This window comes from Lissotriton helveticus, chromosome 3_1 (genome assembly GCF_964261635.1).
Source record: "Lissotriton helveticus chromosome 3_1, aLisHel1.1, whole genome shotgun sequence".
NCBI classification, from domain to species: Eukaryota; Metazoa; Chordata; class Amphibia; order Caudata; family Salamandridae; genus Lissotriton; species Lissotriton helveticus.
Window position 1 is genome coordinate 2,104,535,403 of NC_136061.1, and position 26,834 is coordinate 2,104,562,236.

Genomic DNA, 26,834 nt, shown 5'->3' on the forward strand with positions numbered 1-26,834 from the left:
GGCAGGTGGATGAAGGAGGAGGGACAAAGAAGAGAGGAAGAAGGAAGAAGAGAGGAAGAAGGGAGGAGGGCAAAGAAGAGAGAACAAGAGAAGAGGGGCCTACAGGGTGTTTAAAGCAAGGAATAGTCTTCATAACAATATAATGCAGGTGGTCATTAACAGACAAGTTCAGTGCATGGCCAGCATATGTACAAATTGAAGAGGAAGTTTTTAGTTGCTTGAGGAAGGAAAGCAGGACTTCTTTGCAGCGCAATTCAGGGTAAATGAGTTCCAGAGGGAAGGTGCTGCTCCTGCGAAAGACTGGGATTTGGCTGGCTTGGTTTCAAAATCTTACATTCAAATCTGAGAAGATCTCTACTTCTTAAATGTTTCATGCCTCTAGCTATTTTTAATGCAAAGTGTAGGTAGTTTGGAAAAGAGTTTATTATTTCTAGTTATCAGTTATCTCCTGCATTGACTATGGAAAAACATTTCTCATCGGAGTCTCTAAATGCTCTCTTGAACCCCTTAATGCCATCCACTACTCAGTGGTCCATTTAATCTCCAGCATCTACAAATGTCATCACATTACCCCAATGCCAAGAAACCTACATTGGCATCCAATTGGGTCCTAAATACATTCAAATTAGCTTGTATTACTTTTAAAGCAATTAATTCCCCCAGCCGCGGCCCGTGGAGGGAGTTACGGTGGGGCAGGGAGGCGGGGAGGGGGAGGGGCGGGGTGGAGGGTGCTAAAAACAGGCATATGGATCATTGCAGGTAAGTACACAATTTAATTAATAAAACTAAATTCGTAGCGCGCACAGCATCGCATTTTGCCATGCAGTGCACGCTACGAATTTCGTTTTGTTAATTAAATAGTGTACTTACCTGCAATGATCCATATGCCTGTTTTTAGCACCCTCCACCCCGCCCCTCCCCCTCCCCGCTTCCCTGCCCCACCGTAACTCCCTCCACGGGCCGTGGCTTCCCTTTTCTAAACTACCTAACCTCTGCCATAAAAATATCTAGTGGCATGAAACGTTTTAGAAGTGAAGATCATTTGTACGGGACAATTCAATTTCAATTAGAAAGAGCATATATAAGTAATCATGCCGCTGTGTCCACATTACTATCCCTAATCAAGTGCAGAATGTCTTCCTAAATTTGCCTTCAGTGAATATGTGTTGATAGAATTCATCCTTTTAATTATCACTAGCATGATACGTCTTTATGCAATACTTCTAAGCTTATTGTAATCAGTTTTGGATGCCAAGTTACTTAGGAATCTTCTCCTATATTCCCTGAGTGGATAAAATAAAAGCTGTGACATCAATAGGCGAGCAGTTTCCCCTTACATGATTTTGCCTCGGTTTCCAATACTACCATTTCAATGTGTTCCCCTATAGAAGAATGTGCAAACAATTACTCTGTCAATCATGAGCCTTCGGATGTCCAGCTCATACTACATGCCTGTTGAGCAGCTAATATGAGACCTTGGGTATTCTGCATGTGAGTGACCAATACTTTGAGACCCTTTCTTATTTTGTTTCTCACCACCCATCTATCAGGATTAGAGAGGATATCAGATACTGGCAATCCCGCTGACTTCTCTGTGCGAGATGTCTTGATGATTGTTCTGTCGTAGATCTGTAAAAAGTCTTGTAAAACAGGGCTTCTGTAATTAGGAGAGTTTCAGATACATTTAAAAGGAGCTTAGGCAAGGTAAGTGGGCAATTAGGAAGAGGGAGGAACTCGAGGGCACACTTTTACACACTCTAGACCTAATGTTCACACACGATTTGAAACCTCTACCCTAACAGTGGAAACCCACTGCTTCATCCCGGTCGACCTTCATAACCTAGTGCACGATGCCATCACCTTCCAATTTCAGCCCCTGCATTTACAGCAGCCATTTCAGAAAATTAAGCACAGAGCTGTTCAAGTCCATCAACAGTGCTGCAAAATCCACCCATCCCACATCAACGGACCCTGATAAAACTGCTTGATAACCTCTACCTTGAAATGGCATCAGCACTAGACCTACTTGCTCTACTCAAAAGAAGAAAACCCAAGGTAGTCGTCAAAACTGGCAACATGTTGTTTAAAGGGGAACATGCTGAGCTGAAATGCATCAGCCAGAACCTGGAACGGAAATGGCACATGTCACAGTCCAGAGAGGACAAAAACCAATGCAGGAGAGTATATTACAATGCCAGGAGGACTAACGAGGGCCTTCACCAATCTTTTTGCCTTAACAATTCAATCAGATGAAGGGATTCTTCAATATCTACCAGTAACCGGCCAAACTGGATGCCCTAAAAAGCAGCCCATGTTTATCTCAACAACACTGACAGGCCTCCTTGAGTTCAAAGGTTGTGGAAACAGCATATAGTTGTTAGAATATCATCTGGCATAAGTACTGTGTCCTAAAAATGTTTACAAAATATCTCTCCTTTGGAATTCATAATAGAAAGTCTACATTCCTTCAATCATTCTCCGGTCCATGTTGACAATCTCCTAATAGTCTGCCTTTGTATAGTTTCCATATTTCTGTTGCACGCACATTCACTTTCCGACATGAACGGTTGGCAGCTGCAAGTGTTGCAATACATTTTAAAGTCTTATCTTCCTTTGAGCTTTCCAGGAACGAATATTGTAATCTTCGAACTGTGAATTTTTACTATGATTTGGTTCGTTTCTGACACATATGTCAAACTGATGTCAAGGGTCTTAAGAAAGCTATAATAAGAAGGGATTAGCTTTAGGGCGAAAACATTTCAGAACACAGAATTAAGGCACTGTGGAGAATTTCCCTTATCTTGTGCTTCAGATCTGTTCAATCACTCTTAATTCACCTACAGGATAATTTAATTAACATATGGTTTGTGCTTCGGAGGTCCCCAAAATGGCTAATGTAACTGAAAGTATGTTTCCTTCACCAGAGGGTCACTGACTCAGGCAGAGGTACTTGAAGAACCCACAAGAACAAAGACCGCCTTGCACCTATGAACATGTGGTCTATTAGGAAAAGTAACACAAGAGGACAGGGGCAACAGCAAGCAGGTTCAATAGTGACCAACCAAAACCTTCTCCTTTCCTCCTACAGTGTTCCCCTCAAATGATGGAAGCTGTGTAAATAAATGCAAATTGAGCAGGCCAACAAGCGCTAGTTGGTACTATATACATTATGCGACTCAAAATCAGCAAAGACTTCTTGAGTGGTTCTATGGGTGAGGTCACATGCATCGCAGTGAATTGTTCATACAAGAGAAAGCCAGAGCAGCAGAGTCCTGGCTCAGGTTAGAAGAGAGATTGATGAAAAATCCAGACGAGAGGCCTACCAACAGAGACCCTTCCAATTGCCAGGTCAGGTCCACAGACCTTGGTAATGACTAATAACCACTCTTCATGCCAGTTACTCGTGCTGGCGACTGCACCTCACACATAATTCCAACAAAGACAACATGAGCTGTATGGAGTGTAGTCCTTATCAAAATCCTCACCAAGCACCTTAGCAATGGAACAGAATATTTGAAAATCAGGCATTATGTCAGGGCAGCAGAGAATCCATTCCCTGATAAGCCTGCTTGGTCATATAAGTGGGGTCTGTAGTTCACAATTTAGTTGTTTTCACTATCTTACTCAGGGTGGTCACCCACTAATAGTGTGTTGATGTTTTCAGAGGTCACAACTTCACTCACTTCAGGTATCACTAGCAGCTCAGTCACAGGTCTAATATCCTAAACCGATCTCCAGTTCAAGAATCATCACACAGACAGAAGATGGGGGGAGCTAATGATCTCCACCCAACGCCATTGGCAATGCCATGCCGCCAATCATTTGGAGGGTTACAAAATTTAAAAGGACAGCTGTGGAGGATGTGAGTTTAAGCCACATTTCTGACCCTGATCTCCGCATCCCCATGGATTTAGCGTCATTGTGAGCGAGAAGGCACACCAGCAGGTTCAGAAGGGCACAGAGAATGGAGAACTTTGATAGAATAATCCATAGCGAGGGTTCAGTTTACATATTATTGTAAAACGCATAAATGATGGTGTCAGGTGGCACCAGGGTAGCATGGCGCTGGATGACGCTGCGGGCAGGAGTTCGTAGGCACCTGCTAGAGCAGCAGGAAGGCTCAGGATCCGGTGGCCTTCCCTTGGTCAGATTACTGCCGTCTCTCTTTATACATTGATTCGTCCAGCTGCCTGGATTTCTCATTTTGCATGGTGGACTAAACATGAGAATCCCATTTGGCTTTGATATGACTATGCTCAGTTCCAGTTTCGAGGCATTTGAGACTGTTACTAAAATAGTTGAATTTCTGTAAAACAGTTACTTATTTTAATATACTCCTTATTGGATGTCTGCTAGTGGGCAGTGCCATATCACATTTGGTAAAATTAATATAAGATGGAAATAAATGTTTTACTACAGCAACTTTGTGAGCTATATCATAGACAACTAACCACATTTATTGGTAAGACTGTACCCAATGTATAAATGTAATATAAAATTACCTAAAAGTGAGAATACAGTTGAGTCAGATCGGCACAAATATTTATAAAAGCCGCAGGCTAAATGTCAAGTTTTTATGCGAGCTTGCAAAGGTCAAAGGTAAACTTTACAACTTCGCAAAGTTTTTCACTGTGTTCCATCCGAGGAAAAATAAATTCATTGCCACTGTGAAAATATATATTCAATATTGTTTGTCTAATGCTAAAAATGTTCTGTAGAAATATACTTTGTAGAAATCAATGAAAGTATTTTCTTTCTAATGCCATTGTGCATTGAAAATCTCTGGAAATTGCACATTGAAGATACAAATTCTGCACACACCGTCCAGTCCTGAATTATATTGCAGATGGGCAAGTCACGTCAGTCAAAATCCACTAATTGTATTTGGCTTGACTCATCTATTAGCAGGAGAATGTTTTTGTTATGAGGAAAAAAAATATTTGCTAGAGTGAAGGAAGTCCAGGAAACTTGACAAACTTTGCAAACGACAACAAAAAAAACAGGATCTTCGAACCAGGATCTTCGCAAATCTTCACGGCTGAAAAAACTCCACACCCAAATTCAAGATAGTTGGTTAACATGACGCATATACATTTAGATGGGTGATTTCCAAGATGTTAGATCTAATAGTATTGTCTGAGCAGTGTGGAGGATAAACGTATCATGAACCAGAGGTAATGGTGATGTCCTGGGAAGGGGGCGTGGCATAGGCACTGATGTAGGCAGAGGCGAGCTCCGGAGCTCCTCCGCGGCCGCCCTCCATAAACACTGATCCTGCCCAGCAATCCTGGCACCCGGCACCGCAATATATCTGTGAAGGTCCAGTGCCCCTTCTGAGTGCTGCTACCTGTGACGGCGGAGGCGAGAGGGGCCGAAAATCGGAGCTTTTTACTCCTCTCGAAACTTGCTCAGTCCTTAGGCGGCAAGATGGCGCCCGCGACCGGCGAGACTGGCGTCAGGCAGTGAGGGGACCCTGTGAGTCTGACGGCTGCACCGAGGGAGCTGAGACCCCTCAGCTGGAACCGGAGGAGAGACCACCGCTTCCGACCACGTTTGCGGTGAGGAGGTGCTGCATACCGGCGGGAGGGGACCCTACAGCGACATCTGTGTTCTCCCAGCTGCCTGACCTTAAGATGGCGGCGCCCGGGACGGGCGCCATTTAGCGTTAGGCGTGAACTCTCCTGCTGAGGGCCCAGCGAGCTCCCCATTGAGGACGGAGGAGACCCCTACTTCGTCTTGGACCCGGGACGAGCTACGGAGCGGTCTGGCAGCCGGTGGGGGGACCTGACGCACACGGCGGACCTGGTGACCGGCTTTACGCGGCGGCTGCCGGATTGGACTCTGACCCGACTGGCACGGAGGGTTCTTCTGGATGGCGCTCTGGGCCCCTTGCTGTGCTGGTCCACTATAAGTCCCCCGAGCATCTGGTGGATGGCTGGTGGCGACTCGCCTGGCTGGACGCCCAGGTCACCGCGCCTTCAGGGCACACTGACCCCCTGTGAAGTACCCAGAGACCTGATCGCCCCTGCACCTTCAGGGCATACTGACCCCCTGTGAAGCACCCAGAGACCCGCTACTGGAGATACACGAGTACCAGGGGTGCGCGGCCGGGCGGTTAGTAGGTGACGCCACCTAGACGCTATCTGCCACAGACCAGGAAGCTTGGCATTGAGGTGGGGCTGCAGGAGAGGGCCCCGGCGCAACATAGAGCCTGATCGGATCCAGGGCGGCACCCAAGACTGGTTGGTGGCGGTGCCATTCTACTGTGGGGAGTGGACGGAGCCTCCCCCCAGAACTGTAACTATCAAGAATTCCCCCCCACAACGATGGGTTGTGTCTCCATAACAAAAAGGGGCTTTGAGGTGCTGCGCCTGGAAGACCCGGGACACCGCACGGAGGACGAAGATGGAGGTGCGGGGAGCAGAGGACCGAGCTCGTCTGGGGACCCTACTTTGGGTGAAATAATGCAGGCCATAGTGGCGTCCCGGGAAGCATTGGAGAAGAGAATGGACGGCATTGGTACGGACCTCACATTATTGAAGGACGACCACAGGAAGCTTAAGGAGCGGGTTGCGACACAAGAGACCACCATGAAACCCATCCCTGCCGAGGTGTCCGCCTTACGACGCTCCTTGAGTGAAGTAACGCACAGAGTCAAGGCCCTTGAGGTCCGAGCGGAGGACAGTGAAGGCCGCTCGTGGCGCAACAACCTTCGCATAGTGGGTGTGCCGGAACGCGAGGAGGGACAGGATGCGGTCCAATTTCTGGAGAGTTGGCTGAAGACAGAGGTGGCCCCTGAGGGTCTTTCCCCATTTTATGCACTGGAGCAAGCCCACAGGGTCCCCGCCCGCCCGCCCAAGCCGGGTGCTCCGCCCCGACCGATGGTGTCGCGTTTATTGCACTACCGAGATCGGGACTTTATCCTACAGAGGGCTCGGGAACATCAGAACCTGCGAATCTGAAACAATCGAGTGATGATATTCCCAGACTACACCAGGGAAGTACAACGACAGCGGGCCTCCTTCTTATCTGTCAAGAAGAGACTGCGGCAGCTCAGCATCCCTTATGCCATTCTCTTCCCTGCACGCTTGCGGGTGACGGCAGATGCGAAGACCCACTTCTTTCTTACTCCGCAAACAGCATGGGACTGGTTGGAAGGTCGGGGTGACGCGACTGGGGGCTCCCCGCGACCAGCCTCACCCCGAGAACGACAAGAGCCTCTCTCGCCAAGGGGGAGCCCTGCTTTCTCAGAGACCCAGAGACGTGACCGTGATAAAGCAATCCGGGCTGTGGTGGCCATTAGTGCGGGAGCGACCAGCCCATCCAGTGATGTCACTGAAACAACGAAGAGTGGAACGGAGAGCCCGGGCTCCGACAACTCTCAAAGACTCTCAGAGGTGGAACTGCCGAATGTCACCCCACAGACGGCGGACGGAATGTTTGGGTGATAGACCTGCAGAAACTATAGGAGACACGTGCTATGGGCCCCGATATGCTGCCTGCTCTCAGGGGGCCCTTGCAACTGGGGTAGCATGGCTACTGTTGATTTCAAGAATGCCGGGGCTTTAGCCGGGGTATTTGCTGGCTATACGGGTTACTTTCCAGGAGGGGGGTGGCCGGAGAGGGGGGGCTCTGGGCGCATCAAGTGCGAGCTGAGAGTTCCCTCCTAGTTGCAGATATGCCTTTGAACAGTTTGGTTTGGGTGGGAGCCTGTTTGTGTATACCTGTCCTGGGGAGTGGGAGTTGGGGACAGTTCATGTGTTGGGGGGGCTGGGGGAGGGTCAGACATGCCACAAGGGGGGGGCGCAGTGGCTGCGCGCACACGCCAGATCCATGGGTACCTCCATAGGCCTTAAAATCATAACCTGGAACGTCCGAGGGATGCATACCATGTGCAGACGACGCAAAATACATGCATATTTGGTACGGAGGTGGGTGCAGGTCGCTCTCCTTCAGGAAACGCATTTAACGGAGGCAGAGGGTAAGGCACTCCAGCGTCGCTGGAAAGGACAGGTTTATAATACCACTTACTCGGCATACGCCAGGGGGACATTGGTTTGGATCAGAGCAGGAGTACCGTTCCAATGTTTGAGGCAGTTGATAGACCCTGAGGGTAGATTCACAGTGGTCACAGGACGACTAGATGGAAGGGACATTGCACTGGGAAGCATTTATGGGCCCAATATAGATCAACCCACCTTCCTAGCACAACTTTCACAGAAGCTGGCGGGGGTGCTCACGGGCCCTGTGTTACTAGGGGGGATTTTAACTGTGTGACGGACGTGGACCTGGACCGTTCCCATCCACCACTACATGACGCCCCGACTCGTAGGGTAGCGGACGCCTGGCGAGACTGGCAACGGAGTTGGGAGCTTACTGACACCTGGAGGGCCCATCACCCCACGGAACGCGACTACTCCTACTTTTCTGCTGTTCATGAGCTGCATGTCAGGCTAGATGCGGTTTTATGCTCCCCGGACGTTCATATGCAGGTTGCGACGAGTGAATACCTGGCCAGAACGCCCTCCGATCACAACCCCCTACTGGTGGCCTTGACTTGAGTTCGGGTTGAGACCGTGATCCCAAGTTGGCGGCTTCGCCCGGAGGCCCTGGAGGACCAGGTCTTCCGGACTACTATAGGCACAGCCATAGAAGAATATTTCCAACACAATGCGGGCACCTCCTCCAGTCTGCATAATGAATGGGACACGTTTAAAATGGTGATTCGTGGGCGATGCATTGGAGAGGCGGTGGGTGTACGTAGAACTCTCTTAGGTGAGGTACAGGGGGCGGAACAACGACTTTGGGACAAGGAACGGGATAGACCGGGGAGGGCAGAGGTCCAGGAGGAACTCCTAAGGGCAAAAGAGGAACTAGCCGCGCAAGTGGAGAAGCTCAGATGCTTTGATTATAAGGCTTACATGGTGAGAGCACACGCGGAACGCGATAAGTCAGGGGCGCTCCTGGCCTGGTTGGCGAATCCGGCTCGCAGGGGCACGCCGATCCTTGAGCTGAGAGACGAGGGGGGGAGATCCCACTTCGGGCAGCAGGCAATCAATACGCAGTTTTTGGATTATTACTCTACGCTGTATCGTAGCGCGCTGGACCCCAGAGACCTGGGAAACGAGGATTTCCTAGCTATAGAACTCCCGCAGATTGCAGCAGAGGAGGCTGAGGAGCTGGGCCGCCCGGTGGAAGTGGGTGAGGTCCGGAGAGCCCTCAAATGTATAGCTAAGAACAAAACCCCAGGCACTGACGGGTTCCCGTCTGAGTTTTATGTCACTTACATTGATGCACTGGCCCCGCAACTGGTGTCCTTGTATAATCGATCGAGGCAGGTTGGTTATTTGCCCACCTCGATGAGAGAGGCGGTGATTGTACCGATCCTTAAACCCGGGAAACCGGAGTGGGATCGCACTGCGTATCGCCCCCTCGCGATGTTAAACGTTGATTACAAGGTACTGAGTGGCATACTGGCGCATCGCCTGATGGGCCACATGACGACCCTGGTGCACAAGGACCAATCTGGTTTCATCCCCACCCGGAATACGGTGGTGAATATTCGGAGACTGTGCCAATTGCTACAGGCGTCAGGAGCCGGGGACGAGGAGGCATGTGTGCTATCAGTTGACATCGAAAAGGCCTTTGATAGCCTAGAGTGGCCATACTTGCTTTGGGTCCTGAGGGCATTTGGCCTAGGTGAGGGGTTCGTAGCATGGACACAGATCCTATACACAAATTCGACGGCCAGAGCCCGGACGGGAGGGGTGATCTCGGAGGCGTGTGCGGTGGGAAGAGGGACGAGACAGGGCTGCCCTCTATCTCCCCTCCTGTTTGCCCTGGCAATGGAGCCCCTAGCGGCGCATGCGCGGGGGGAGCGCACTACAAGGGCCTGGAAGTACAGGATCGAGTACATCACATTGCCTTGTATGCGGACGATTTACTGATGTTCCTTGCCGATAACGATGGTGCGCTCCGTGGAGCTCGGGAACTGCTGGAGAGACTGGGGGAGGAGGCGGGGCTCAGGGTTAACTGGTCTAAGACCTGTCTATTTCCTATGCGGGGTGACCAAGGTGCTCCCCCCGAAGGGCTGGATGTGAGATGGGAGGGTCACTGCTTACCATACTTGGGGGTGCGGATTTACCATGGGACAGCCAATCTCTTTGAAGGTAACATAGGCCGGGCCCTGCGCAGCACCAAGAGTAACCTGGAATTCTGGGGGTCATTACCCTTATCGGTCGCGGGGCGAGTGGCACTTCTGAAAATGATAACCCTCCCCCGATTGCTCTATTACTTTGTGACTCTGCCACTCTGGATACCAGGGAGGTACTTTGCCCAGCTCAATTCCATGATCTCGAGCTTCCTATGGGGATCCGGACGGCGTAGGGTGGCACTACCTACCCTGATACGCCCCAGGCGGGAGGGGGGTCTTTCAGTGCCTGATTTTGAGGCCTACTACCATGCGGCCCAATTTCAATGGCTTACCCAAAGATTAGTGGGGAGATTAGGTCTGGACATAGCACAGAGAGGTTGGGATGCAGAGATGCACCATTTAGCGCGGATCCTTTTATGCCTCCCCCTGCGGGCTAGAGAGGTCCCTGGGGACCTCTGGGTCATGAGGCTCTGCTGGAAGAGGGCCCTACGATGCCAGAAAGGTGGTTTAGCGTACTCGCCTGAGATCCCGATATGGCTCTGCATGGAGCTTCCCCATGGGGGGAATTGGCAGCGGCTACATGAGTGGGAAGAGTTCGGGATCTCCACCCTTGGGGATCTATACGAAGACGGGGCACTCCTACCGTTCCAAGACCTGGTGGACAGGCATGAACTGCCGGTGCAGGACTTTCTCTTACACGCGGCCTTGGCAGCTGCGGTGCGCAAACACTGGAAGGGTGGACTGGAGGAGCCGCGTGCTTCCCCCCCCTGCCAATATGTAGTCACTTCTGCGGGCAGGATTAAGGCGGTCACGTGCCTGTACCGCAGATTAACACAGGGCTTGAGGACCCCGCTGGAGAGATTGCGCACCAAGTGGGAAACAGACCTGGGAATCCCCATCGAACCTAAATCAGGGAAATGTTGATGGAAAGAGCATGGAAATGTTCCCGGAATGCCAGGTTCCAACTCATCCAATTCTATGTATTCCATCGAGCGTACCTCACTCCTTCCAAACTCAATGAGTTCTTCGACTCCCATGCCGCCTGTCCACGATGCAGACTGGAGGATGCAGGTTACATACACATGTTCTGGGATTGCCCTACGGTCCGGGACTACTGGGGAGGAATCTTGACCAAACTGACTGAGGTAACAGAGAGGGACCTGCAAAGTACCCCGGCTGTATGCCTGCTGCACTGGTTCCCCCACACTGCCCGCAACAAAACCACCAGCAGGTTTTTGGATCTGGGGCTGGTTCTGGCCAAGCGCGAGATCACCAGTCATTGGAAAGCGGATGCTGGCCCTCATGCGAGGCGTTGGCTCAGAGAATTCCTTAAGTGGGCGGACTATGAGGGGACACTCCAACTCCAACTAGCTTGAAGATCTGACAATGACAAGCTGTGGGACACAGCCAGAGCCTGGGTAGCACTGACAGACCTACTTAAGGACCCGACTGATGACGAGGACGGATCCCCCTGAACTTCCCTACCATGTAGATTGTGCAGGACTCAGGGTATGGGCAGTGCAATGACCAAGTAGACGGGCGGTGAGGTCTTGTGATCGAGCGTTTTCCCTCGGAGGACGCTTAGGCCACTGACACAGGGCTCCATTGGAGAGGGTGGAATACATTGTGGGCGGCACACGTAGCGCTGGAGAAGCGGCATGTCTGAGGGGAGGGGGGAGGGTAGGAGGGAGGGATGGGGAAAGGCCGGGTGTGAGTATGTTGAGGGGAGGGGGGAGAGAGAGTTGGATGTTCGGTTACTTGGTCTATTGAAAGGCAAGGAGTCTATGTCTACCATGCTTGAGGATTAAACGGCTGGTGCCCTGAGGAAATGTGCTGCTAGGTGGCGACGATGTGACACCTGTCACCAAAACGGCTGGGCACTGCACACTGAGATTACCGGAAGTGCACGACGCAATATTCTATTTTGTCTGCATAGGCACATAGGACATAAATCGAGCAACATGCCTTTGGGGATACTCTGAAAATGATGTATGTTTTTTACTGCTTGAAACCTCAATAAAATCTGTTTTAAAAAAAAAATGGTGATGTCCTGGGAATTCTTTAAGTTGCCCAAGATGGTCAGTTTCGAGATTCGTCTGCTTGCTGACTTGTGAGGCATGACCAAATGTGTATGAGCTCCAGTTAACTGAATGCAGGGGTTCATCACCCTTTAACCTCACTCATCAAATCTGGTGTAAAATCACAACATATCACGTCACTAATCACTAAGTAGCAATGGCAAAGCCAATAGGCCTGGTCTTGGCATGGTTATGCAATTTTTTCTATTTTATTTTTTATTGCAAGCATATGGTACAAAAAAAAAATAATACATATGCTTGATTATTATTTTAAATAACGCATTGTATATCATTTTAATGGAACTGTATGGGTGCTTCCTTGCAAGTGAGTGTACTTAAACATGTATTTACACACTTTTTAGTTTTAATATACATCACAGAAAATTGTGATTCTTACCAGCGCAAATAAAAGGTATTATCTCTTTTGGATTACTGTAAGCTGACTATTTAGCTTAAGCACACAAGGATAAATGAAAAAAATAAACTAAAGGATAAACACTGGAAAGGAAAAATGCCTTGGAAAAGTAAAGTATTGGTTCACCAGCCCTGGTTCTGACGTGCAGTTTTTAGGTGATGTTGCACACATCATCAGAAAAAATACTGTCACTCACGATACTAGCTATCCAGTGGCTGAAGTGGCTTGGCCCTTTGCCCATGCAGTTTTCTCTAGAGGTCGGAAGCAAAATGTGGATGACAGATTAACAGACACATGCATGACGAGGTCTAACCTAAAGCCCCTCTATATATGTAAATTCGATTGTATTATTTATGAATATTTTGTTTGATTACACAAGACTGTAAAATCAGCTAAAGCTCTCTCATGGCCAGACCTACAAAGTGGGCTTACATCAAGACGTCTAACACATGCACATTTTAGTTGCGCCTTATCCTTTTAATATATTCTATATCCCCACTGGAACTTCCACCTTGTGAGAGCTTCACTTTTCTCCACCACATGCCACTTGTCTCTTTAACATACAGCTATATATGTTCAACCCCCGTGATCCCTGTTAAAAGCATGATTCATTTTTTTATTTAACTTGAAACATCATTTTCCTGTAAGATAGTCTAGTATGTACACTTGGGTAACTATGCTTCTCTCACTGTTTGCAAAGGCCTGTGCTCTACTTTCTATTTCTTTCCTTATCAAGCCGGCGCTTGTATTTTTCAGCCAGTAAGGAGTGTGAAAGTGTTCTGTGGTATTGCACACAGTCCTATCATACATTGCTACATCTTTCAACAGAGCACTGGTACTAGAGGTTGAGCGCTGTGGCGCCTAGCGCCGTAGCTAGCAGTTAATATTGTATTCCTCACATTCATCTTTTCTGCATACACTGTTTTGCACTTACTTGCATCTCTCTGACCTCAGCGGTCTGTAGAGATTTGACTTTGAATGCAAGAAGTCTGCTGATTTATGTAGTGTATAATTCAAAAGTTAAAGTCCACCTCCTGGCCACCAAGCATGCCTTCTCAGACATTTTTAAAACTCTGTAACTTTAGCGTCCTAGTGCCGTAAAAGATATTCCTAACAAAAATGCTGAGATATAGGGTTTGTTTTCAAGAAGATGACGTGCGAGGTCAGGGGTCATCGGGACTTCAGGGTGCACAGCTTGGGTGAGTTATGCGGATCATAACCTCATCAGTGTTACAGCCTCCACTGGTGAGATCACTCAGCAGGTTAATACGACAGCTGCAGAGAGCCCTGCCCAACCTGCAGGTCAAAGGCCTCATCCGAGCAGGGCCTACGGAGGCCGAGAGGCTGCCCGCACCTGTTTGCGGCACTAACAGCACCCGTCAGCGAAGGGGGCAAGGCGCAGCACGGACGAGGGCCCTTGTCGTTTGCTCCCGAGCTAACTCAGGCGTTGCATCATACGTCACCCACTGAGTTTGTACGAAAACAGCTAAAGTCATCGACGTTTTAATGTATACCGCAGCACTGGAACTCTCAAGCCTCGAAGTGCTGTGTTCTGTTTGGAAATTCAGTGAAAATATATTATGAGTGTAAATGTTGCCTTTTGCTCCTGAAACCAAATGTGAAAAATAATCAATGATAAAAATCAAGCAAACGGAAAATTATTTTCCTCTCAAGTTTCAAGATTTCAAAAGCTAATATGTTAATATATATTTGACATTATCACATCATGCATGAAGTCACAGGTCACATTCTTGGTGACATCAGTGATAGCATCAGAAATCCAACCGCAAATGTGGAGGTAGGAAGAGAAAAGAAGCAGCAGGTGAAGACACCATTCCAGCGTCCATGTTCATTTCTTCTTTCTACCTCTGCCGTTTACATACCTTTCTGTGCATTTCAGCTCCCTTTATCGATTCTCGCCTTCTTAGATTTCTCTTTTCTGATTCTCGAAGAATGACTGAGATGGACAATTGCTATCACTATTTTCCTGACTATTCTTCTCTTAATTGTATTGTATTGTATTGTATTGTATATAGCTCTTGTATAGCGCAACTGCCACCCTACGGGTATCCTGGTGCTTTTAATTGTCCAACGCACAATGCTTAATTTGAGCTGGTGGCTGCAGGTGGGGCCCCACCCTCTCGTTTTTTAGGACCAGGATTTATTTTTAGGTCTCGCCTGTCGATGCGCATGCGCATCGAGCAGAGCGAGACTATAGGGCTTTAAACAAAGTTTACCTAACTGCGGCGATTTGGTGCTGTGCCCGTGGCTTTTAGGTCAATGCGCTTGCGCATTGACCTAAAATGCGCGTGCACATCACCAAATCGCCGTCTGTTCCCTCAGCCGCATTCCTCCCACACCTTTTGAAGTGAAGCTTAGCTTCACTTCAAAGGCCCCGGCTGCTTCACACCCACATGCCGCTCTACCCGCTCAGCCCCCTCCCCTGCCCGCCGTGTCGCATTTCTCCCCCCCCCTCCCCTTCTCTGCCTTCTCTCCGTCTTGTTTTTTTTTTTACCCGCTCCGCCCCCTCCCCTGCCCGCCGTGTCGCATTTCTCCTCCCCCCTCCCCACAGCAATGCCCTCCGCCGTCTCTCGTGTTTCTTTTGACTCGTTTTCGTTAGGGTTGGTGCTGTCTTTTCCTGCTGCTTCACACCACCTTTTGCAACAATACTTGTGTCTTGATTTGGGATTTTATCTTTTTACACCGAGTTGCAATAGGTTCGTGGTGAATTCACATGTTATATTGTTCAGCAAAGTGGATTATTATTATTCCAATCTGTAAAGTTGCAAAACAACCCCCAGTAAGAAACGTGAAACTGTAACTCGGGTCAAGAACTGCATCTCCGTCATTACCGCATGCGTTCATGCTTCACCGTGTCACTGATTAAGGTAAATCAGCAGTTAGCTGTATCTTTGAATTTGGAGCAAAATGTCATTGGCAAACCTCTATTTTTTTTATTAGACTGCATCATCTAAAGAGCTCCTATGCAGAGCGAATAATCATGTTATGCCGCCTCTCCCGATACTAATTTACTGGAAGTTTCTACTAGACAGCTTTGACTATCTATCCCAGCTGATACAATGTCAATCAGAAAACTGAGCGAGTCACGGATTTTAATCATAACTATTTTTATAACCCTTTTAACAAGACACGGTTTTATGGGCAACTCAACATTTCATTTAAAAAATAGGAGATTAAATTCCTGCTGCTTCACACCCTCATCGTCTACACACACACCTACAAGCATTCCTCCAAGTTGTCTCTCTCTTCAATCATGTGTGTTGTATCCTGCACGAGCGCCGCGTCAGCTGTGACCCCGCTCTGTGCATGTGGACGCTGTGAATGTCCCTGCGTGTGCGCTCCACTCGTGTCTTTCTATGCAGGCTGCCTTCTGCTGTGTGCATGCGTCTGCTGTACTCGCAGACTGTATGGGTGCCTATTTGTGACTATGCCCGCAGGCGTGCGCCATGTTTTGTATACTCTAAGTGTGTGTTCTCTAAAGGAATGCATTTACTGTTTACGATTGCCGTACGTGCAGCCTCCTGTGTGTGTTTGCGCCGTCTGCTCTGTCTGTCTCACCCTCAACCTCACCCTCACTCACCCTTAACCCCTCACCCTCACCCTCACTCACCCTCAACCCCTCACCCTCACTCACCCTCAACCCCTCACCCTCACTCACCCTCACCCTCCCTCAACCCCTCACCCTCACTCACCCTCACCCTCAACCCCTCACCCTCACTCACCCTCACTCACCCTCAACCCCTCACCCTCAACCCCTCACCCTCACTCACCCTCAACCCCTCACCCTCACTCACCCTCACCCTCACTCACCCTCAACCCCTCACCCTCACTCACCCTCACCCTCACTCACCCTCAACCCCTCACCCTTACTCACCCTCACTCACCCTCACTCACCCTCAACCCCTCACTCACCCTCACTCACCCTCACCCTCACTCACCCTCACTCACCCTCAACCCCTCACCCTCACTCACCCTCAACCCCTCACCCTCACTCACCCTCACTCTCACCCTCACTCACCCTCACCCTCACTCACCCTCACCCACCCTCACTCACCCTCAACCCCTCGCCCTCACCCTCACCCTCACTCACCCTCACTCACCCTCACCCTCACTCACCCTCACTCACCCTCACCCTCACTCACCCTCAACCCCTCACCCTCACCCTCACTCACCCTCAACCCCTCACCCTCACTCACCCTCAACCCCTCACCCTCAACCCCTCACCCTCAACCCCTCACCCTCACTCACCCTCAACCCCTCACTCACCCTCACTCACCCTCACTCTCACTCACCCTCACTCACCCTCACTCACCCTCAACCCCTCACCCTCATCCTCACTCACCCTCACCCTCACTCACCCTCAACCCCTCACCCTCACTCACCCTCACCCTCACTCACCCTTAACCCCTCACCCTCACTCACCCTCACCCTCACTCACCCTCAACCCCTCACCCTCACTCACCCTCACCCTCACTCACCCTCAACCCCTCACCCTCACCCTCACTCACCCTCAACCCCTCACCCTCAACCCCTCACCCTCACTCACCCTCACTCACCCTCAACCCCTCACCCTCACTCACCCTCACCCTCACTCACCCTCACCCTCACTCACCCTCACCCTCACTCACCCTCACCCTCACTCACCCTCACCCTCACTCACCCTCACTCACCCTCACCCACCCTCACTCACCCTCACCCTCACTCACCCTCACTCACCCTCACTCACCCTCACCCACCCTCACTCACCCTCACTCACCCTCACTCACCCTCAACCCTTCACCCTCACCCTCACTCACCCTCACCCTCACTCACCCTCAACCCCTCACCCTCACTCACCCTCAACCCCTCACCCTCACTCACCCTCAACCCCCACTCACCCTCAACCCCACTCACCCTCAACCCCTCACTCACCCTCAACCCCTCACTCACCCTCACTCTCACTCACCCTCACTCACCCTCAACCCCTCACCCTCACTCACCCTCACCCTCACTCACCCTCAACCCCTCACCCTCACTCACCCTCACCCTCACTCACCCTCAACCCCTCACCCCCTCACTCACCCTCACTCTCACTCACCCTCACTCACCCTCACTCACCCTCAACCCCTCACCCTCATCCTCACTCACCCTCACCCTCACTCACCCTCAACCCCTCACCCTCACTCACCCTCACCCTCACTCACCCTTAACCCCTCACCCTCACCCTCACTCACCCTCAACCCCTCACCCTCACCCTCACTCACCCTCAACCCCTCACCCTCACCCTCACTCACCCTCACTCACCCTCAACCCCTCACCCTCACTCACCCTCACCCTCACTCACCCTCAACCCCTCACCCTCACTCACCCTCAACCCCTCACCCTCACTCACCCTCACAACACATATTGTGTTACAATAGGTGTCACATTTGCAAAAGATAAAACTATTGCCATTGTAAATAACAAAGCTATTAATTTCGGTATTTTCAAAACAAGCACATAAATAAAAAATGTGTCCTTTACAATACCAATAGCTCAAACTTTCCTAATGCGAGACCTATTGCATTGCTGTGCTTCTCTCCCCTGCTGCACTCTCCTGCTCTCTAGAGATGTGGCCTAACGACCAGAGCTGCCATCTAAGTGACGTAAATACAAAACATGTTGCATTCCAAATGCTATAGGTGTCACATTCGCGAAAGTTATAACTATTGGCATTGTAAATGACAAAGCCATCAATTTAGCAATTTTAAAAACCAACAAATAAATAAAATATGTCATTTACAAGACCAATAACTACAACTTTTCTAATGCGAGACCTATTGCATTTCCAATGCTTGTTCATTCATGAGACTTTGACACAGAAGAACCGAGAGAAAGGCAGGAAATGCTGCACAGAAAGAGGAAGGGAATAACGGAAAACAGCGAGAAGGGAGAGAGAAGGAATGAAAACACCTGCAGGAATAAGATAAAGAGACAGAACGTGTAGGACGGTGAGTGAAAGAGACATGGAATGGACTGAAGACAAGACAGCCTTGGTATTCGGCAACCCCGACATTCAGCAGTGCTGGCTGTGGGCTTCTGAGCAAACGTTTGTGCACTGGCACCAATAGTTTTACGAATTAAGCCAGTCAATGCATTGATGCTCAGCACTGAACGCGCTCATTAGTGGTCATCTCTTTCGAGCATCTACTGGTGAGGAATGCTTTTGCAAGGCTTACTCTATTCAGTCATTTAACTTTAAAGTTCCCTCCCTCATCGAAGATCTGGGAAACGTCCTAAAAGACTGGTGAAGACTATTCCAGCTGAGCTTGCGTCACTGCGAGCTGGGGCTGACCAGGGCGGTATCCAACCATAATCTGATTACAGACATTTCCTCACTTTCCTTGGCGCCAACATATCAACATTTTTCAAACCACGTCCGGGGCACACGTTCAAAGAAATGTAAAGAGTGTCAATGAACAATTATCATATTGCAAGTGAAAAAATAGCAGGGGTCGACACCCGAGGATACTTTTTTTTAAATTGTATTTGTAAATTTCTTTAGACAGTGTCAAAATAGATAAACCAGCCGACACGTGTTTCGTCACCTGGTATTCACCCGTGACTCTTCAGGGCTGAATGGAGAAATGTATGATCATGCGGTATCGCTGGAACGGTGATAATTCCAACCCGGTCAGAACGGGTAACTAAAACCTCTAAGGTAGATAACGGCGTGCAGGTGATAAAAAGGGGAGGACGATTGTGTCCCTTCCCCGTGGGTTCTGGATCCACATGTGGCGGGCAGGTACGTCCGTCTAAAGAGCATCTTGTGTGTGCAGGATAGACACTTTTGGGATCTGTCTCACTTTCCGTTTGCGGAACATATCAACATTTAGCAGTTCCACCATTGAAAATACACCATTACATGCTAGAGTTAGGAGAGTAAATTAAGTTGTACTTAAAGGGATTGCCAAAAACTGCAATGAAGAATTTATGCATGTGTGAATTGGGCTCCTGGAAAGCACTAGAATGCGGTGAAGAATGACGCAAGAATGATTAAAAAATGTTTACAAAACGAGGAGAGGAAGTGATGAAAGGGTCAGTTCTATTCAATATTCAGCCGAAGGACATAAAATGTTCTGAAAGGTGGCTTACTAGCGGTTGAAATAAAGGTATGTCCGGAGTTAGACCATGCCAAACTTACATAGGGGGACCTATAACCCAGAGACTCTAGGGTTTAATGCACAAACGAATGTGGCTGACCCCCTGCTGGTGATTTCTTGCTCTCTTTAGCAGAAGCTCTAGTCTGGTCAGGAGCAGACTGAGTCTAAAATACCTTCCACTCAACCCATCAATCCCACACACAGACACCCCCGATGCTCACAAATATTCACAATCACATATGCACACATGTACGTACAGAAACCTAAACACACAACCAACGACCTACAATAATCCCACTGTCAAAGAAATTCAAAGCAAATATTTAACATACATTTGCAAGTAAAAAAAAAAATCAACTGTTACATTGCAGGTAAAATATGTCAAGAAAAGGGTGTAAAAACTTCTTGCCATTATAACCACAAATAATGTAGACAAATCTCTGTCGAGATAAGGGATTTGACATCAAGGCTTATCCACCATTAACTGCTTAAAGCGACCCTTGATCCTGTCACCAGGCAGGTCGCTCCCCTCACCGTCGCACAGCCCCCCTGTGTGCCCGGTGCCCCGCTGCTGCTGACGCTCTTAGCTAGAGTGGGCCTCGTTTTTTGGTTTGTGTGCCCGCTTCCTCCTCTGTTCTACTGGGTAATCTCTGCTGTTATCTGGTTTCCTATTGTCATTTTTCTGCCTTGCCCCCTTTTGTGTACCCCTTGCGCCTTCTGTAACCCCCGCTCGCCCGCTCACCCCTCTGGGTTTTCCTGCTGCTGCGTCCCCTACAGCCCCCCCCCCTGTCTTCCCATTTGCCACCCCGCTCCCTCATCCCAGCTGCTCCTCCCTCCCACATCCCCTCAAATGGAGGCCGCGCATCGGATGCACCGCTCGCGTGCCTAAAGCAAGCCCGTCTGCGCCCGTCCGCGCCTGGACCGTGCCCAGCACCAGGATCCGTGGACCCCGGAGACGCCACGACACCCAACTGCACTACGATGCCAGCACCCTCCACTCAACCCTGGCCGAGAACACACCTGTTACCGGGCAACCCCAAAACGCACCCAAGGACCCTTCTCCTGCCAGAACTGCAACTTCACCACCACCTGGCCAGTCAAACCACCCACCATGGAACCCAACTACCTCAGATGCATCCTCCTCAACACCCGCTCCGCCCGCAAACACGCCATTGAACTCTGGGACCTCCTCGACTCTACCTCCCCTGACGTCGCCTTCCTGACAGAGACCTGGCTGAACCCCACCTCCACACCCGACATCGCCATTGCCATCCTGGAAGGCTACAAGATCACGCATAGGGACCGCACCAACGGAACAGGAGGAGGAATTGCCATCGTCCACAGGAACACCCTCAGAGTATCAACCAACACCAACGACACCCTCAGCACCACCGGACACATGCACTTCCAGATCCACACCGATCCCAACACCACCCTCAGAGGAACCCTCATCTACAGACCCCCTGAACCCAGACCACAGTTCAGCGACTCCATCGCCGACTTCGTCAGCACGTACGCCCTCGCCTCCACGGACTACATCCTCCTAGGAGACCTGTACTTTCATCTCGAGAACAACAACAACACCAACTCCACCGCCCTGCTCGACAACTTCACCAACCTCGGACTCAGACATCTCGTGACAACACCCACCCACACCGCCAGCCACACGCTCGACCCCATCTTCACCGCAACTCCCCACATCTCCTTCAACCACACCACCGAACCCCACTGGACCGACCACCACTGCATCCACTTCACCTTCAGGAAGCCCACCACGCACCACCGCACCCAACTGCTGCCCCGACGATGCTGGAGCAAAGTCACCGAGGACCAGCTCACCACCACCCTCGCCCGGAACCCACCCACCGACTCCACCGACCCCGACACCGCCGCCCGCAACCTCTGACAATGGATCGACGACTGCGCCAACAACCTCGCCCCGCTCAAGACACCCTCCAACAGCCACAGCAGCAAGAAAGCCACCTGGTTCACCGAATACCTCCAGGCCTCCAAAAGAATATGCCGGAAACTGGAGAAGAACTGGCTCCGCGAACGATCACCGGACAGCTACACAGCCCACAAGAACGCCACCTGCAGGCATCACCAAATCATCAGAGCCACTAAGAGGGCCTCATTCAAAGACCGCCTTGACAACAACGCACACAATACTAAGGAGCTCTTCAACATCGTGAAGGAACTCTCCAACCCCAGCTCCAACACCAACGACATCCCGCCTTCGCAAGACCTATGCGACTCACTGGCGACCTTCTTCCACCGCAAGATCACCGACATCCACTACAGCTTCAACGCCACGACCGCACCGACGACTACCGCCCCCACCACCACCACACGCACCAACCATCTACTCTCCTGGACAAACGTCAACAACAAGGACACTCCGGCTCACTCCTAGACCCATGCCCCCACCACATCTTCAACAAAGCCAGCGCATCCATCGCACCCCATCTCAGCAAGGTGATCAACATCTCCTTCGAGACGGCAACCTTCCCGGAGAGCCGGAAACACGCGGAGATCAACGCCTTACTCAAGAAACTAAAGGCGGACCCCAAGGACCTCAAGAACTCCTGGCCCATCTCCCTGCTCCCTTTTCCGGCGAAGGTAACCGAGAAAATCGTCAACAAACAGCTGACCCGCTACCTCGAAGACAACAACATCCTGGACCCATCCCAGTCCGGTTTCCGCAGCAACCATAGCACCGAAACTGCCCTCATCGCCGCCACAGATGACATCAGGACCCTGCTAGACAATACAGAAACACCAGCCCTCATCCTCCTGGACCTGTCAGCCGCCTTCCACACGGTCTGCCACTGCACCCTACGCACACACCTACACGACGCCGGAATTCGAAGGAAGGTCCTGGACTGGACCACATCCTTCCTCTCTGGCAGAACTCAGAGCGTCCGCCTCCCCCCTTCTACTCCAAGGCAACAGAGATCATCTCCGGCATACCCCAGGGCTCGTCCCTCAGCCGGACGCTGTTCAATATCTATCTACATGGCACCCCTCGCCCATGTCACCCGTCAACACGACCTCAACATCATCTCCTACGCCGACAACACCCAGCTGATCATCTCCCTCACCAAAGACCCCCACACAGCCAAAACCATTCTCCACGAAGGAACGAAGGCCGTCGCCGACTGGATGAGGAACAGCCGACTGAAGCTGAACTCGGACAAAACGGAGGTCCTCATCCTTGGGTCCACCCCTTCGGCCTGGGATGACTTCTGGTGGCCGACCACACTGGGAACTGCTCCGACACCCACAGACCACGCACACAACCTAGGGTCATCCTCGATTCCACCCTAATCATGACTAAACAGGTCAACGCCGTCTCATCCTCCTGCTCAACATCCTCCGGTTGCTACGTAAGATTTTCAAGTGGATCCCCATTGAAACGAGTCACCCAGGCCCTCGTCACCAGCAGGCTGGACTACGGTAATGCCCTCTACGCAGGAGCACTGGCCATGCTCCTGGGACGGCTGCAACGCATCCAGAACACCTTGGCACGTCTGATCCTCGACATCCCCCGCCGCAGTCACATCACACCCCACCTGAGAGACCTACACTGGCTCCCCGACAACAAGAGGATAACCTTCAAGATCCTCATCCACGCACACAAAGCCCTCCACGACACAGGCCCAGCGTACCTCAACAGATGACTCAGCTTCTACACCCCCACCCGCAAGCTCCACTCTGCTGACCTCGCCCTCGCTACTGTCCCCTGCATCCGAAGAACGACAGCCGGAGGCAGATCCTTCTCCCACCTCGCCGCCAAGACCTGGAACACCCTCCCCACCAACCTACGGCAGACCCCAGACCTACTGGCCTTCAGAAGACTACTCAAGACCTGGCTCTTCGATCAGTAGCAGCACCCCCTCGCCCCCCAGCGCCTTGAGACCCTCACGGGTAGGTAGTGCGCTCTACAAGTGTCCTGATTGATTGATTAAAGGGATTTAGAAATGCCAACGTCCAACATTCTGTAAATGCAGTGATATTATTATTATAATGTACATTGCTGCAACTGCAAGTCGTGCCACTGTGTGGGCTGTCATTGCATCTAAGAGAATCCTACACCATAGACTTGAGCACACAGACTCCATACCATACCCTTGCAGTGCTTTTAGTGGTAATGTCAGTAGACTTACTAGACATCGACCGTTGATGCAGATGCCTTTAGTGTCTTCTTGGCAACGTGTCCCATCCAGAACTCGCCCAAAGTTATAGTAGAAATGGTGGCCATCAGCCAAACAGCTCAGCTCACAGTTACTGGTTCCTGAATGGGCACATAAAAAGATTGTTAGTGTATTTGTTCATTTCTGTGTTGGTTCACTGGCTCTGCAGAGCCTCTCTGCAGCGGATACATAGACTATGATATTCACTGATCAAAGAACATCAGCAGCAACATACTCTGTCATCAACACATTTCTCAACATCATGAGCACCTTGAACAAAGCAATATCTTTACACGTGGTTCTTTTGTCAGTTTCTATACCTTTTCTGCTATACCACGCATGACACATTTGCAAAAGCGTTGAATTCTGATCCTCCTAACACTATGAACAACATGGCATTGGGCAGTTTCCTTTCATGGAAACATGTGGGATCTCCCAACCCTGTAAGCAAAAGAATACTGACTACTGTGACTGTAGTGGGGTCTCAGAAGGGATTGGACACGTTTCAACGCAAACATTTACAATGCATGCTTTTACAACGCAATTTTTGCATCGCAACATTCCTTACAACACATGCCATCAAAACGCATTTTTAGAAACTACATTTACAACATTTTCCAATACAATGCATACCATTGCAACACATAACATTACAATGCTTAATACTTTTAGGGTAACAGTGGAGTAAGTTTTGGATAGTGTAGGGGTAAAATTACTATTCCCACTCCAGTGAGTGCAACAGTAGGGTAAGTGTTGGATAGTGTAGGGGTAAAAATGACTATTCCCATGCCAGTGAGTGCAACGGTAGGGTAGTTGTTGGATAGTGTAAGGGTAAAAATTACTATTCCCATGTACCCCAAACCCCTACCCACCCTAAAAAGAAATCCATTACTTACCTTATAATGCATTGTAATGGCATGCATTACAATGGTATACATTGTAATGGCATGCGTTGTAGTGACATGCGTTGTAATGCCTGCGTTGTAATGGAGTGCCATGTAAGTGCACTTGTGTTGTAACACCCACATTGTAAAGGTAATGCGGTGTAATGACTGCGTTGTAATGGTTGTTTACCCTCAGAAAAGGAGGCATTTGAATGCTTGGAGTGGGCACATTGTAATGGGGATTCATCTTTCACATACAACTCGAGACGAAGCAGGAGAGGAAACAAATTCAACAAACATGCAAGGTTTGTGTGGTAGCCTTAAGGTCTTAAATGGCAGGCTCATTAAATTTACAGTACAGTTATCCAGAATATAGTTATCTCCCCCCATAACCATTATAATTATGGTAATAACAGGGTGTAGAGCAAAGACTGTGGCTTTCCCAACATGTGAGACAGTTTAATTACAGTGAAAGCTGAAAGATAAAATAAATGTAGGTGTTTCAAATCTTTTTTACAGTTATGCTTAGAACTGCAGTAGAGATTTGTCAGCCAGGGATTTGCAAAGTGTTTACTGTCCCAGTGAGGTCTGTAAACCTCAGTTCAGTGAAGGTGAGAGAAGAATTCTCAATTCACACAATGTTCACTGAGGTGAACTGAAACCCCTACACGCTGGCCGCAGGCCAGATCTCCTGAGGCAGGATGACACCCTTGACAAGGAGATCTGTGCCAGCCATGCAACAACATCTCCCCGTGCAGGTACAAGGCGGTGAGAGGGACAATGGAGTATGAGTGTGAGGGCCAGCGGGCTGCCGTGGTTTACCGGGGGTCGGTGGCAGGAAGGGGCTGCACCAGACAAGCAGCAACATCTCTGTCAGTGCTTAATTTGTAAAAAAATAAGTGCTGGGGCTCTTGCCAGGAGGCCACTGCAGCTTGCACCACACATTGCCCCAACCAACGCTGCCAATAATAGTAGCAACAAAACTACTAATCATCGCACTCCCACAAATGTGACAATTTGGACTATTTCAAGCCCCTAAAGATATAAGAATCGCTTGGCGGCAGGTAATAGTCATTATTAATGTACGTTGAATGAATAATTAACTTTTGTTGTGGTCATCTCTAAATTATCCAGACAGCGCCACCTTGTGGCAGACTGTCACAAGCCCCGGTGTTGCCAATTAAGTGCCGGTGCTGAGCACTGGAAACCACGGGCTCAAATTAAGCGAAGGTGTAGGGCAGTAGGGGGTGTGGGACAGCTTGGCACATTAGCTGTTGTGGATCAGCAGGAACAGCCCTTTTACAGGAGCCTAGACTGCCATGTGGCAGTGCTCTCTGATACCCTGCTGTGGATAAGCTTGGCTGCAGAGTGAAGCAGGAGACACAGGAAAGAGCTTGAGTTCACTGACGGTCATGGGCGAAGGGGAGACAGTTCTGGAATGGAAGGGCTGAAGTACCACAGCTCCTGTATATAGACCGGCAGGGGGGCCTGTCACAAGGAGCAATTCCCTACTGACCTTTTTTGTTTTTGTTTATATTTTATACATTTACCACTTTGCAAACCTTGTAGGTTTGCAAGTAAATCGCGTAGTTACAAGGAGTTATATATTGCACATCCCTAGGCTGCATATTATTGTAGCATGCCACGTCATCGAAGCACCTTTCACGTTAACTTGTGCACCAACCTTACTGAGAGAGTGGTTATATATGGGAATATGCAATCCCTGGGCAGAAATCTTTCTCTAATACCGTGGTTAATTTGTGAAAAAATAAGTGCTGGGGCTCTTGTTCCTGCACCAGCCCATTCCTCCATATAGCGCCGTCTAAAACTAAACCAACTACTAACCATGAAAGTAGAGAGAGGATATGGCATAATGGCCAGAGCTGCTGACTTCGAAACTGAGGAACCAGGTCTGAGTTGCGGTTTCGGATCAACATCCTATGATTCTGGGCAAATCACATAATCTCCC

General features: G+C 49.8%; 1 protein-coding gene across 1 annotated transcript in view; it reads right to left on the minus strand.

The window, feature by feature from the left end:
• LOC144824146 (ADAMTS-like protein 5) overlaps window positions 1-26,834 on the minus strand; it is a 297,391-nt gene that overhangs the window by 90,798 nt on the left and 179,759 nt on the right. The window contains exon 6 of the mRNA XM_078683277.1: window positions 23,955-24,082. Within this exon, the coding sequence (XP_078539403.1) occupies window positions 23,955-24,082 (128 nt within the window). The remainder of the gene's footprint in view (window positions 1-23,954; window positions 24,083-26,834) is intronic.